The 15297-nt window shown below is 39.9% G+C and overlaps 1 protein-coding gene across 1 annotated transcript in view; it reads right to left on the bottom strand.

Annotated features, from left to right (window-relative positions):
- Positions 1–15297, bottom strand: part of LOC127597360 (neural-cadherin-like) — a 76066-nt gene that overhangs the window by 47701 nt on the left and 13068 nt on the right. The window contains exons 8-13 of the mRNA XM_052060349.1: positions 13201–13369; positions 11777–11947; positions 11028–11200; positions 6334–6501; positions 1828–2077; positions 27–154 (exon numbers count right to left, since the gene is read on the bottom strand). Coding sequence (XP_051916309.1) covers positions 27–154; positions 1828–2077; positions 6334–6501; positions 11028–11200; positions 11777–11947; positions 13201–13369 — 1059 coding nt within the window. The remainder of the gene's footprint in view (positions 1–26; positions 155–1827; positions 2078–6333; positions 6502–11027; positions 11201–11776; positions 11948–13200; positions 13370–15297) is intronic.

Genomic DNA, 15297 nt, shown 5'->3' with positions numbered 1-15297 from the left:
AAATGGTCAAGTAAAAAAGTACAAACCTCTCCATTATGACCTAGGTCTTTGTCATGAGCTGACACCTGAAGAACTGAGGTTCCTATTTGCGCCCCCTCTGTGACTGATGCTTCGTAGATGGATGATGTAAAAAATGGCACGTTGTCATTTACATCTTGGGAGAGAAGAGACAATTACAGTTGTTGCAATAAATTTCACAAAGTCATTTATGGTACTGCCAAAGTTTCTGCAATCATGTTTGCCTTTCAGATATTTCTCCATTTGCATGTACAATAAAAATATATATTTTAAAAACAGCATATTAAATGAGACATTGAAACACTGCAATCAGTCAATTGGTAAGCATGTCAGTCTCACAGTACAGAGGACATGGGTTCAATCCTGGGATCCAGCCTTCCTGTGGAGTTTGTTTGTTCTGCTCTTGCCCGCGTGAGTTTTTTTCCGGGTACTCCTCCCACATTCCCAAAACATGCACGGTACGTTAATGGATGTGATTGTGTGATTGTGAATGTGAATGGTTGTCAATGTGTGCAGTTCAGGGTGTACCCTGCCTCCTGCCCGAAGACAAATGGGATAGGCGCCAGCACACCCTCAGCTCTAACTGGGCCTGGATGTACTGAAATCACAGCCATGGGCCATGTTGCCAAAAGAAGGGCAGCTTCACGTTGTAGCATAGATGTTAGCGTTGATAACTGACATTACTACTCACATAGGGGTCATCAGTTGTGGAGACGACGTAAATGCCGAGGTGTGGAGACAAAGGCGAGTGATGTCTCCTTACTCTCCAAAACAAAACTGACTGTTTAAACAGCAAACTAGTCCGTTTCTACCCTTTGATTTCACAAACATGTATCTTCTCCCTTAAAGGAGGAGTTCCCTGGTGAGTGTCTCTATCTTGTGGGTCACAACAATATGCTACACACACTGAAAAATAACGGAGTGGTGAATTTACTCATGCCTTCCTGGTGTCCGCTCTGCTTTTCCGCTGTCTCCGATCAGTTCCGATGATGATCACATGATCACTTCGGGTTATTTCGGGTAACAACAATAGATCGACGCCATGCTGGGCAAGCAGTACTACTGTTAGTGAAACCAGATTTTTCTAAACCCTGTGCAGGTGACACATATGACCATTGGCTCTCTTCTTAGTGTTCTGTTTATTCAAAAATAAATCGAATATTTATATTTTCTACATTTAAAATTTTCTTAGTGTACTTTATTTGAGAATGAATTCAAGTGTTTTTCATTTCCCTACCTGTGGTACAGGTAGAAAATGAAAATTTCACATACAGTATGTCACATAAAGGGTTAGCTGATTGCCCCTAAAAATAAAGATGTGCCCTTCCTTTGGCAGCAATGATTTGAACACCAGCTCAATGATATGTGGCTTTCTGTTCAGCCTGCATAATGCTGAGTGGGCATTAAATCCACCCTGAATCCCCTGCTGAAGTCCTTGAAAATGGCTACATTCGCCCTCAAAAGTCCTTAAAAGTTCCATAAATATAAAAAAGCAAGTGGAAGAGTGGGAACCCTGAATTTGGTCAAGTGGGTTCACAAAAAATCATCTGCATCTTGATACATGTTTAAGTAGTTGTAAAGTCTACTGAAAAAAGTGTCTCTGGCTACAGATGAGTTTAGTTTCCGTCCAAATCTATAGACAAAAAAATGAGTAATTTCAGCCAAAACGTTTTTTTTTCCAGCTATTTAGTTTGTGTGTATTTTTCAACCGCAGGATTATAATAAGTTAGAATTGATCCATCAAAAAATAATAATAATAAAAAGGGAAACTGCTACATAATAAGCAAGTGACAGACATAGCAGCAGTACCTGTGATATTCACATAAACTGTGGTGAAAGCTGCAAGTGGCACTGCAGCCACATTCTGTGCTCGCACTCGCAGAGAAAAAAGGGGAGTAGCTTCAAAGTCCAGGGGCTCAGACACCAAGATGGAGGCAGAACCATCTTCCCGATTGGGGGAGAGGTAGAAACGAACTGGCATGTTCGTTTCCGGGACCATTCCATCCTCCAGATTGTAGGTCACCCTCGGGTCACCAAGCTGAGATGTGGCCTTGATTGTCTGAAAAGAGTCCAAAGACAGACGAATCAGCCTTAATCTTAACACAATAGACGCTTGATGGAAAATCATGGTAAAATTCCCTATAGCCTACATTGAGTATTATGCTGTATTCTTGAACTGTCCTCGGTTTCACAATTTGACTGGTATCTCACTGAGCGGCGAAGGCTTGCAACCATAGCCGAGTGAATTTGGGGTTTTCATCAGGGTTTGTAAAAGGTTGAGAGCATATTCGCAGACAGTTTTTACTTGTCCCAGACAGTAAAAAAAAAAATGTTGTAATGTTTTTTTTTAAATAAAGTAAATAGCACTCTCTATTATCTATACTTTACTAACTCATCTTGGAATAACATAAAGAAATAGTTTGTAAATAATTAAACATGCACTTATGCATCATGATTAATCGTAGCTCTTTCTGCTGTGTCTACAGCAGGCATGTCCAAAGTCCGGCCCGCGGGCCAAATACGGCCCGCGGTCGAATTTCATCCGGCCCTCGGCCCCTGTCATAAAATCAGTGCCGTCTGGCCCGCAAGTTGGGCGCAATGGAACACGTGTTGCATTGATTGAGGTCTCGTAGACTGGTGAGTGATGTTTCATAGAGTACTGCTTCCCTCTAGTGGCTAAATGAGTAATAGCATTCACTAAATGAGTAATAGCATTTAGACACTAGAGGGCATCACTCACGAGTTAACAAGACATCACTCCGTGTTTATATTGACTGATATGTCATTTTTCAAATGATCCTTGCAGTTGTGGATATGTGTATTGCTTGTTCATTTCCCTGTTGTTCGAGTCAAAGGTTTTGTGACTATTGAAAAGTCATGGTGATACATCTTATGTTTCAAATCAATCAATTTGCACTCAGGAGACTTCTGTTTAAGAAAAAGTCAAGTGAATAAGCAGTTGCATGTGATATACCTGTTTCAAATGAACCAAAATAAATTCTTAAGATTGTTGAAATTAAAATAAAAATGGAAATGTGAAACAGACTGGCTTACTAAAATTTGTTGAACAATATTGTTGTTCAATGTAAAGAATGTCAGCCAAGGTCGGCCCACCGACATTTTACCACATAAAATCTGGCCCCCTTGGCAAAAAGTTTGGACACCCCTGGTCTACAGTCATGCACTTTTGTAATGTCATTGCAACGTTTGTAATGTTGTTGAGTTGAACCAAAACTAAATAACATGCTGCCGCTGAGAGCATGGCACCTTTTCACTGAGCTAAGTAACAAGTTGCGTTGTTCATTAAACTGTGAGGTAGTGTCACTAAAACATGAGTCATGATGATGCCATTTTCAGTCGCACACCTTGACGTTGCGATTAGCAAGGAGTCTTAAAGGTAAAATATATAAATCCTCATATATTATGTGATGATATCACATAAATTGAAAGTACATCTCTAAAAGGGTGCTGCATCTGTTCTAATCTAATGCCCCCCACCACCACCTTGCTTGTGTTCCATTGCCTTTGCTCAATAGGAATCTTAGAAAAAAATAATCCAGTTTAAATCAATTGGACTCATGGAACGGATAATGGTTGTACTTTGAGGTGTGCCACCTTATTAATAACAAATATGAGAACAATTACAGTTTATATTATTAGTGGTAATCCAGACTAAACATTTAGCGTGTATGTTTCATCATATAATAATATGATGAAATAGACTTTTTTGCAGGGATGTAATTACAAAAAAAAGACAACAAATTTGTTGGAGCATTTTACACTGAGTAGTATCATCCATCAGTGATGCAGCCACAAAACACAGCATTAGTCGTTTTCGACATTTTTCTGACAGCTTATCAGCATAAAATATACTGAGGAGCAAACGAAGAGTTGTTAGCTGAGCAGCTGCAAGCACCAGGAAACGGCATCATTTCACAGAAGTAATCAACTCTTCACTGTGGCGATGATGTTGTGATACTCACACTGCGTGTATCACAAAATCAGATTACGGGTCCTCAAAGTGTAATGAAAATGGTGCAATTATTGATTGATTTAATCAAAACAAGAGTTTGTTTTGGCCCCAGTAGAATTCAGTAAAGTGTAGAATGAAAGTGGAATTATGGTTACCCACAGGAACCACACGCGTAATCGAATCAAACAGCACTTCAAGTTATATGAGTATCAAGTCTTAACCTTCAAGTCCCAAGCACATTTCCAATCATTTTGTCTTGGGTAAATCAAGTTGGGTCACAAGCTGTTTCAAGGCAAATCAAGTCCCAAATCGAGTCACCTTTGTAGATGCAGTTTTTGTTCTCCATAAAAGGAGAGGACCAGTGAAGTCATGTCATGATATCTTTGGCTATGTACCTGTATCTATATCTAATCTAGCAGAGCTGTATGGATAGATGTGATGTGATGCTTAAGAGTCAATGCCTGAATGTCAGAAAAATAGTATTTTGTCCGCTAACATTTGCAAACCAATAACCGACCTTAGGAAAAGGCTCAAGAGTTTTCAGATATTTGCGCAGAATGGGTCTTCAGATGATCAACTAGGTCCAATGTTCTAGTCTGGCTGTCAATTATCTTGGATGAACACATTTTTTATTTTGCATTGTGCCAGTTTGAATCACACTTTGACATATCTTATATATATATATATGTATTGCGCGTCGTCCCGCACGCGGTCTGTCCTTCCGTCTGTCCCTTTTCAAAACGTACCTACTTCACAGCGCCGCTGCACGCCGCCACTGCGCCGCTCAGGCAGTGGCTCACTAAGATCGCGCAGGCATCTTAGCGAAAAAATGTTGTCTACCCACAAGCATTGCAATGAAATTGTTAGTTATTTAGTAGAGCTAAACATCTCTTTATTTTCGCGATAAGCAATGAAGATGAACAAAAAGTTGAACCAAGCAACAACACTTTTGTGGGCCAAAGGCCCACCTTACCAGCCTTCCGCAGGAACTAGCTGATGAGCCGCCCGGAGGGCGGCGAACCACCACCTTACCAGCCTTCCGCAGGAATTAGCTGATGAGCCGCCCGGAGGGCGGCAAACCAGCTAGTGTCTGATATGAGAGGATGTGCTTCTTCAAATGTCGAGGTTTGACTGACAGCATATCCTCCAATCATGGCAGCACCATTCCAAGCATGTTCTCCCATATTCACATCTTGCATTATCAACAAATTGATACTTTATCTTGCATTAACACCTAGCATGTAGAATAAACAATCTCCACGGCTGTCAAATCAACTCAAGTTAAGTGGATAACTCCTGAGTTTGAGGCAAGTCTCAAGTCTTTCCGTTTTGAGCAGGTCAAGTCACAAGTCACAAAACAGTGATTCAAGTTGACTTGAATCGCATCTCTGGGAATTAGATCTCAAGGAAAGAGATGACTTGCTTCCTTTATTTGACGCAAAAAAGATAAAAGTCATTCACTTGAAACCCTGGCAGGATTATTATTATTTGAGACGCATGGAAGCGAAACTGAAAGTGCTGGAATTCAGAAATGGACCAATTGCTGTCCTCCTTGAATATTTTTTGAGGCATGCGAGGTAACATTTTTACATTTTCAGGTGTACAAGAAGTGTGAAAACCGACACAGTCAGGGGCAGAGCAATGAAACTCCAGATTTTGTAATCTCAAGGAGAAAAGCCTCTATTTCAAACCTACTTGATTAAGTGGATGAAAAACTGAGTTAAAAAAAAAAATTACACAAACCTTATCTAAAGACTTGGATCACAGACAGTTTGCTTTCATAATCCATCTATTTTCTATACAGTCCTCTGTATTATTTTCAAGGTCCCTCAGTATACATCCAAAACGGGTTTCACTGTCTATTCAGACTCACAAGCGGTGTCGTAACCTTTGACATGCCATCAGTCAGTGACAGGGTGAGCGAACCACACCATTATCAATGACTGTTCATTTAATTATAAATCAGTATACTGTAAGAGCTTCATCCAATAGTCTGCCTTTACTCGGAGTACAAAAGCACTCAGTAGAGCATTACCGCCACCATGGCTGAACTGTGAACATAAAAAAGAAAAATGAAATGTCATGTTTGTCCGTCAGTCTCTTTAATTAGCAGGTTACTCCATGTTTCATGGAGGATGATGTAAGACATTGGAAATGGATGGGTGAGTGCTGTTTTTTAATGTTATTCTTCATGCTCTCGAGTGAAACAAAACAACAACAACAATCCATTTATGTGCAGTTAGTTGCATCATTGTCAATTAACCATTTGCTTATAGCTCGCTGGAGTAAATGGATGGATGGGACTGTGCCCTCCTTTTAGGTCCTCAAAAGGGCACCCTTACCACTATAGGTGTGTCTCTGGCCGTGTTTTCAGGGATGATGACACTGTAGCTTTCCTCTTCCCATTGTGGAGGTTGATTCTTTACGTTGGTGATAGTGACGGCCAGCTCCACAGAAGTGCTCTTGTTCCCTCCATCAGTTGCGCTGATGTCCCGTGTGATGTAGCTTCTCTGAATTCAACAAAGGCACGAAACAATAGAAAATGTCATTAAGGGGCGTCCTTGTTGAAGAAAACTCACAGATCTTTTTTTTTTTTTTTGATGAGCACATAATGTATTTGCAAAATATTCAAAGCACGTAATATTCCCAATTGTTGTTTTTTTTTATGTTTTCATGTACAATACAGTTATGGCTTTTGACAAAAATAGCCTATTCCAGCTGTCTTTTGGCAGTAGTCGGGGGACACCCTGAACTGGTTGCCAGCTAATTGCAGGGCACACAAAGACAAACAACCATTCACACTTAAAATCACACCGAGAGACAATTTAGCATGATCCATTAATCTGCCATGCATGTTTTTTAAATGTGGGAGGAAACCGGAATACCCGGAAAAAAACCCACGCAGATACTGGGAGAACATGCAAACCGGTTTGACACAGGAGGGTCGAAGCCGGAATCAAACCCTGCACCTCTGCACTGTGAGAGGCCAGCTTGCCAGTTGACGACCATGCTGCCTATCATACAGGGTAATTTATAATTTTTATATATTATATACTGTATGTATATGCGGTATACATATCTATATCTATAGACACCAAGATGTGTGACGGAAAAGTGGTTAGGCCTGCTCGACTGTCCGTGTTTTAGGTTATGTGTTGTGTTTATTATTTAACTGTTTTGTTAAGCGCTTTGTTACAGCTGCTGCTGTTGAGAGAGAGAGAGTGAGAGATTACTGTAATTAAGACCACATGACTTTGCTCTGAATGCACTTTAACACTCAGAAACTGTTTTACAATGAATGTGGCTCAATTATTATTGTTAAATGTGAATCAATGGACATTGGACTTTAATTAATATTTCTACCTGAACCAAAATCTAGGCAGACTGACAGAGAAATGATTCAAATCCACTTAATTAGGCACAGCAATAACAACAGATGCAGTAATGTGAGCTGTGCAGAAGTTGATTAAGCTGTAACTCAGGTAGCACAAAAGCTCCTTCATTGCTGTTATTCTAGAATTGGAAATGGCTTATTTCTCTCCCCTATTCGTTCACTTAGACAGTGGAATGAACACATTAGCTGAACACCTCATTGGAGTATTGGCTTCTCTGTCTCCTTACAGCATCAACATTGCACTCAAGAACAAAACTAGTGTTAATGCATTAACAACCAGTGAGTCCCTTGTGATTTTTTTAATAGAAAATGCAGGTCATGCGGTACCATTTTTTATTTCACAGGAGAAATAAATTGTTAACCCTGAATATGTCAAAACTCCAGATGCAGTATGTTGTCAATGGAACGAAAGGCCTCACACTTCTATTATTCTCTTACTAGATTATTGTAGGATGAGATAAAGGAATCTCACATCACAATTCTGTTTTCTCTTCCAGTAGAAATTCATTTTGCATTCTTGAGCCAGTACAATTATTCTGTGAAATTAAAGAATAATATTCTTGTTCGTGATGTCCATTGTGGACACAGCAACGGTTGCTTTAAAAGTATGTGAATGACAGACTTCTGATTGTTCATGCTTAGCCACATCTTTAAATTAAATTTACATCAAACGTGTCAGATTACAAGCAGAAAAGATCCGCGAAACCTGCGCAATGTAACCTTCACTATCTTTTTTTCAATTATTCCCCTCAACAATGTGTGAAAGCGGCATACCTCTACTGTCTCAGGCATACGAATATGCGCTGCTGTTCAATGTCAATAAATTCCCATTGGGAACCATGTAGTGATGTGAATTTGTACCTTAATACTTGTTTTCTGCAACATGGGGCTGTGAGAAGGACAAACAAATGGAATAATGTCCCGGACCATAAATTTCAAACATAACAATTCATTGATAGGACTTTTATAATTTGAGTTGTACTACAGATATTGTGTCGTGATTCAGAAACCATCTTGAGCCATTCTTAAATGTGCAATAGCTGTGTTTCATGTATGTTTGGTCTTTTAAGTTCACATAAAGTCAGTGGAAGAAAGTCTTGTAGACTTTTGATACCCACGCGCTAAAAAGTGTGCTGAATAATACACAGCTCTGAGTGCTATCACAGGTTTCTGGCTCAAGAACAGCTGCATATTTGAATAAATAACAGATTTAAATACAAAGCAATAAAAAAAAGTGCACTGCACCTATGAAAAATTCAAAAGTTGACTTTCTGACACTTTCAGTCAACTACAAGGGTGCAGCCGACCTCAGGACGGCCATTGAATGTGAAATGTGTACTATTCATACAAATCTGGCCATCCTTGATTCAGTCCTTGGATATTTATACGCAGGACAAGTTATCACGAGTATAATTAAGTTTTAAAAAAGGAATCCACTCAGCAGCCTTCATCCATTATATATATTAGAGCTGACAGTTTAGCACGTTATTCTCGGCATTACTTTAAATCATTCATTCATTCATTCATTCATCTTCCGAGCCGCTTGATCCTCACTAGGGTCGCGGGGGGTGCTGGAGCCTATCCCAGCTGTCTTTGGGCAGTAGGCGGGGGACACCCTGAATCGGTTGCCAGCCAATCACAGGGCACACAGAGACGAACAACCACCCACGCTCACACTCACACCTAGGGACAATTTCGAGTGGTCAATCAGCCTGCCACGCATGTTTTTGGAATGTGGGAGAAAACCCACGCAGGCCCGGGGAGAACATGCAAACTCCACACAGGGAGGCCGGTGCTGGAATCGAACCCGGTACCTCTGCACTGTGAAGCCGACGTGCTAACCACTGGACTACCGGGCCGCATACTTTAAATCAATTTTAATGCGATTACATTTTTTTTATCGCAAGATTAACACGGCAACACGTCACAGCGGATGTTACGTTGCTCTATAAATAAACCGGAAACAAAGCAACAAGCGCGCTGCACAGGTCCACGCTCATGTCTGTTTTGCCAGCCACGGCAGCGCAAGACACCGAAAACGGATACTTAAAGAGTTTATGAATGGAAAGTTTACGTTTAAAAAGTTGCCAGATGGTTCCACTGACAAGACCAAAATTACCTGTATGTTTTGCAGACGTAAACTGAGCTATCATCATTCCAGCGATGGCTGTTTGAAAGTGCTCTATAAATACAGTTGAGTTGAGTATGCCACTGATACGATTGTTACTTGTTTGGAAATATTTTGTGTGGAAGTTTACCGTGTTCCGTGTCCATACAAATAAAGGGGGTGGAGCTTCTCTGTGTTCGTCTGACAGTGACGGTGCACTGAGGCACGTCGAGAGTTCGGCGGTGCAGTCGGAACGACCACATTGAAAATAAAACGTCTCCAGTGTTGAGCCTTGAACCAAGTGTAGTCAGCCGAAATGACGTCTAAACAAAATCATAGAGAGAATTCCGCGCAAGAAGGACCAACAGAATCAACATAGCCTGACTGCTGTGTTCAAAGCAAACTTGAGAAAAAGGAAGTATGCAACCATGGCTTAAATCCACTGTAGCCTGAGTACTAGTTTACCTTAGATGTACACTTTACAATGTTATATTGCTCTGTTTTGATAATAATATATAATAAAAAATAAAAAGAGCTGTTAAAGGAGCTATTGTGTGACAAAATATTTCTTCACTGTTGTTGATGGACAGTAATATTGTGTGAGAGATTATGTGTGAATAACTGCTCCAAGTGAAAAATGTTCATGTAAAATTGAAAATCGTTGTTTCAGTAAATATTTGCATTTTGCACTGATCCATGATTCCATGTTGATGAGAGCATTAAAACAGGAAAAAATAGGACAAAAAAATGGAAATTCGGAAACGATAAATGTGTGAGTAATCATGGTTAATTTTTAGTTAGTTAGATTTAATTATGACATTTGCGTTTTTAATTTGATCAAATATTTTAATCGTTTGACAGCTCTAACATATATATACATACACACACTAGTGAGTTGGAGAATGGTGATTTGTGAATGGATGAAGGCTGAGTGGATTCCTTTATATTGTAGAACTCAACGGCATTGGTTAAAAAAATCCATCTTTTTGCATCTATCAAGCCTGAGGGCCAGAAAATGGTTAGAAGGTTCCAGAAGAAGCCAAACGTCCTTGATATGTTCAAAGGAAGAAAAAATTATGCATCAGTATCCCGCCATTGTGTGGTGAATGCAAATGTTATTTTTAATGAGTAACTATGAGGTGCGAGTTGGCCACGCATAGCACCTTACATGAATATCCCAAATTATTGCAGATAATTAACTACAAAGGAAAAAACATTAATTGTCTCAGACAGCAATGAGCTCTCTAATCAAGGTTTTGGCGATTGAGAATGATTAGCTCAGGATGATAATGCATCCTATTTAAAACCATACATCTTTTGAATTGTGGTTAGATCTGTTGCAGGAGACAATCTTGTTTATTTAAAAAAAAGAAAAGAAAAATGTCTGGCTACTCTCATGTCACCTATCTGTCACTCGATTCAGAATATCTCTCTCAAATTTTTATCCAGCCTGTTGCATCTGTACACATAGCCCACTGTGGTTTCACAGACTGTGAATAAGTGTGTTTGCACGTCTGCAGTCTTATTTGACTGACCTGTGATATTGGCTGGTTCACATACACCCATCCAGTGAGCGCATTGACCTTCAGGTATTCTGGTTGCTCCGTAGACATAGAGTAAGTGACTGCTGCATTGGTGCCAAAGTCATCATCATGAGCTGCCACACGCAGGAAACTGGTACCGATCAGAGTATCCTCTCTCAAGAAGTCTATAGGGGATAACACATGAGATGATAGGAGAGCTCTAATCGTTGAGGTGAAAATGTACGTAATTAAGTTTTTTCAACGGATATAAGGTTTTGAAAGCAAATGTCAGATACTGAAAATGCTGCTATTTTTAAAATTTGCAGTCTACAGCAGCAAAATTGGGGGGGGGGGTAGAAAAGAAAAAACAAAGTGTTGCATGCACAAAATAAGTGTTTCAGAAAAAGAACTATAAGATATAGATACAAGCATATATGCAACTGCATATATGAAGCATAAGGTGCCTGTGCTATTTACAATGGTAACAGGTTTTCACGCATGCTTATTCAGCAGCCTGACAGCTAGAGAACAATTGTAGATACAAACTTGTAGTTTAGCATTTCACTTTCACAACATCTACAGCACACTGTTTTAATAGCTGCTGCCTCTGTCTTATCTTATCTGGGATCCTATGTCATCCCATACCTTCATTTATGATTTTTTTTTCAGGTAGCAGTCAACAGGTATCCAGAGCAATGTAGAAATGAGGTATACAAAAGCTTATGCGTTTTAATTTAAAGTAGTAGTCATTAAGCACTTACACTCATAGCGCATGTTTTCAAACTTGGGGCTATTGTCATTCTCATCCACTATTTGGACAGTGAGCTGACAGATTCCAATGAGCGGCTCCTCGGCCCAATCAGTGGCAGTCACTGTAACAGAGTACTCTCTTTGGCGCTCCCTGTCAAACCTCTGGGCCGTCACAATTGCTCCTGGGTGGACAGAACAGTAATCAGCTGTCAAATGTTTGTATATGACTATATACATATCCAACAATACATTCCAACATTCTCAACCAACACATGCATTTATCCTTCCTCCATGGATTCAGCTATCATCAAGAAAGTATCAGTTGATGGGTTATTTTCAACTGAAGTCATTTTAGGATTATAGATGATGATGATGAGGCTGACAACAACATAACAATTTCACATCATGGGCCTCATATTGGTAGACTGGCACCCTTCAAAAGGGGCCTAGCTCCATTTTCGTGCCAGCCCAAGTCTAGTCTAGCGTCTTTGTGTCCGTGTTTCGCCTGTCTGGGCGTGCCGGCGCAAGGAAGCAGCCACGCCCCTGGTGAGAGGAAGTAGAGTTTGTGAATTTGGTAGACGTGCTACGCCTCACTGGGTGTTCCTGCTGTGCTCTCGAGTGCAACTTACAATTTGGTGACAACTAGTAGACTCAATTTGAGACCGCTTAAAAGGTGGTCACTCACACGGATCTACGTTAGGGAGGTGCAAGGCGGTTATCAATTGCCCACAACCGACTATATAATCCGAAAGTGGGATACTGCAGTGTACATGCCTTTGGTACTGCCCAGATATCGTTGCAAATTAGGAATGCAACAAGGTCAAGAATACACTACAACGCTGCTAAATCCCCGTTTCACTCAATTCTGCTGTTGTAAAGCCAAGCAAAATACCAAAAGAAGGAAAACTGTACCCATGTTAGTAAGAGTGTACTAGACTTGCACTCAACTCAATAAAAGAACCAAATTAGTGGATTGTTGAGGATGGTTAGGCTATTGCCTTTCCCGTCGCTAACACTCTTGTTAAAATTGTGTACTTTTTATGCAAGCCAATGGCAAGAGAAAAGTGATCATACAGCAAATATGCCATGTCGATCATTCGGAAAATGTTACTTGTTTGGCATCTTAGAAATAATATGCCAGAATGTGTTTGCTGTGTTAATCATTCTTATATATACATACAAGTATATATACACAAGATATTTTTAGCCTTGTCAGCATTCCATTTCTACAAGAATTGGATTTCTAGCTTCATGTTTTGGCAGTTTTTGTGATTCGTAAACTCCCATAAGAGCAATAAGCCTGAGTTAAAGTGACACGTGATAGTCTCTGCTCTCAACTGAAGTTTAAGCCCATTAAAACTATTACAATGTTATATTGTCTGCACTTAATGTTTAATTGATTATTTCAAGATAAGAATGTGTGTAATTGTTCTACCTGAGTCTGGATGAATTCTGAAGGCCGGCATGGCGCTGTCTCTGTGCATTAAGCCATATTTGACTTTTCCATTTGCTCCCTCATCTGCATCCACTGCATGCACTTGTAACACAAAAGTGCCTGTTGGCTGATTCTCCAGCACTGAAGCCAGCTCGCGATATTGCTGGCACTGAAATAATTATGGTGGGAAGGATAGACACACACACATAGACACACACAAAAAAAAACCCTGAAGAATCCCCACACGTGAGGTAAAATGCTGGGAGACTGAGAATCAAACAAGGTAAACCAATTAGGTTTCAGGTCACTGCACATTTGTAGCCAAGTGTTTTAAATTAAAAACACATTAAACACATACTTTTCTATCTATAGACCGAGGCCCAGTAGACCCCATCTATGAAAGTGAAAACACTTGAGTTGATCCTTTTGAAGATCCAGCAATGAGCAGCTTTGTCTTTGCCAGGACTCAATCAATTACCTCTAATGAACATACACCCCAGATAAAAAGCGTTTCTGTGGTGCCCTTGTAGTTTATAATCAGTGATAAATGCTTGCATCTCTTTCAACCAAATGGCCATGAAAAAGAGAAAGAGGAGAGGAGGAGGAGCAGGCATGCACAACTTAAGTATGGGAGATGGATCAAAGAACAATGAAAGGAACAGAAGGCTTGAAGGCCCAAATGCATTGGCACTGACACTCTCAGTATTTTGTTCAAGGAACCACACCAAGAATGAAATCCTGCTAGGGCCAACATGGTAATATAAGATTTTTCAAAGTAAGCAAGTTTACCCTGTGAAAAAAAAAAACTTTTTTTTTTCGTGCTGGTTTTGATGGTGTGACCAGCAAGAGCAAATCATCAGTAGCAGCAAAAGCAAAACAAAACAGCCATGATTCTCTCTCCCTACCTTGTGGTTTCCTTTCTGAACTCTGACTGTAAATGTCCCCATTGCAGGACAAATAAAGGATATCTTAATTCAAAGAGCCAAACCTTCAGTCATTGGTTGACCCACTCTATCAATTTAGCCAAAGCCGCACAGCAAAATCAACATGCTTTTATTGCCCTGGTAGTAGCTAGGCACCATACAACAGGCCCCATATAAATACATTGTTAGGAGAATAAAATAATTTTTAATGCCCTTATTGGGCGATTGAACGTTATTTCAGGACGCCGTCATGTTGAGCATACCATAAACCATTGTTGCTGTGCTTAGCTTGGTTAGCATCTTAGCAGTGTAAATTTACAGAACAAAGTAACTGAGGCAGAAAAATGGATCAAACATTTTTCTTAAGATTCAAGAGTTAATATTCAGTTTTTACAACACAGTGCTGTCCAAAAAAGTGGTTTTTGGGGATGCATCCATGTCATCTCTATTATCTTGAATGCGGAGGGTTGATTTGAGATGAGAACAACCTGAATCATTGTACTCAAAACTCCGGGCACCTTATAAGCAAAATGCTCTCGAAATTATCGATAGCCAAAGAGAGTTTTGAGGAGACCAGTCCCTTAGCATTACCACGAGTGCTCTATACTACAAAGGGTTAACATCTGTAGGTGATGTAAAATGCTTTTTTTTTTTTTACTACCGGTACTTTAAAAACATCTCACATGCAAGTTGTCAACACCTCCAGGCACCACAGTATGCAACGGTTGTTCTTCTGACGAGGTGTTTCAGTAAATTCCAGTTCATTAGGAAGTTAATTAAATAGCTATTGTATTGTTTAGTGATAATGCATTTTTTCATCAATTAATTGAAGTCCCAAATAGAGAACCGCAAGATAGACTTGGTGCACAGGCTAATCAGAACTCATGGGAGAACAGAGTGGAGAGAGATGGTGGCCAGGGAAATAGGGAAGAAGGGTAAGAGAAAACAACAAGAGAGTAGGATGGAGCAGAGCACAATAAGGAGAATGTGGATGGAAAGTGAATAATTCAAGTAAGTGTAGGATGAGGATTTGATTGCATATTCAAATTGACATCGACCAAAATCATTTTCGGTTGACTGCAAATATATTATAGGAGAATGTATTTGAGTGTGGCTGAGTTAAGTTTTTCTCAATTTGTAAACACATTTGCTTCATAATTCCAACAAATTCAAG

Source organism: Hippocampus zosterae, chromosome 3, assembly GCF_025434085.1.
Source record: "Hippocampus zosterae strain Florida chromosome 3, ASM2543408v3, whole genome shotgun sequence".
Classification (NCBI taxonomy): domain Eukaryota; kingdom Metazoa; phylum Chordata; class Actinopteri; order Syngnathiformes; family Syngnathidae; genus Hippocampus; species Hippocampus zosterae.
Note: the sequence above shows the minus strand (reverse complement) of the source record. Positions and strands in the feature narration are given on the sequence as shown.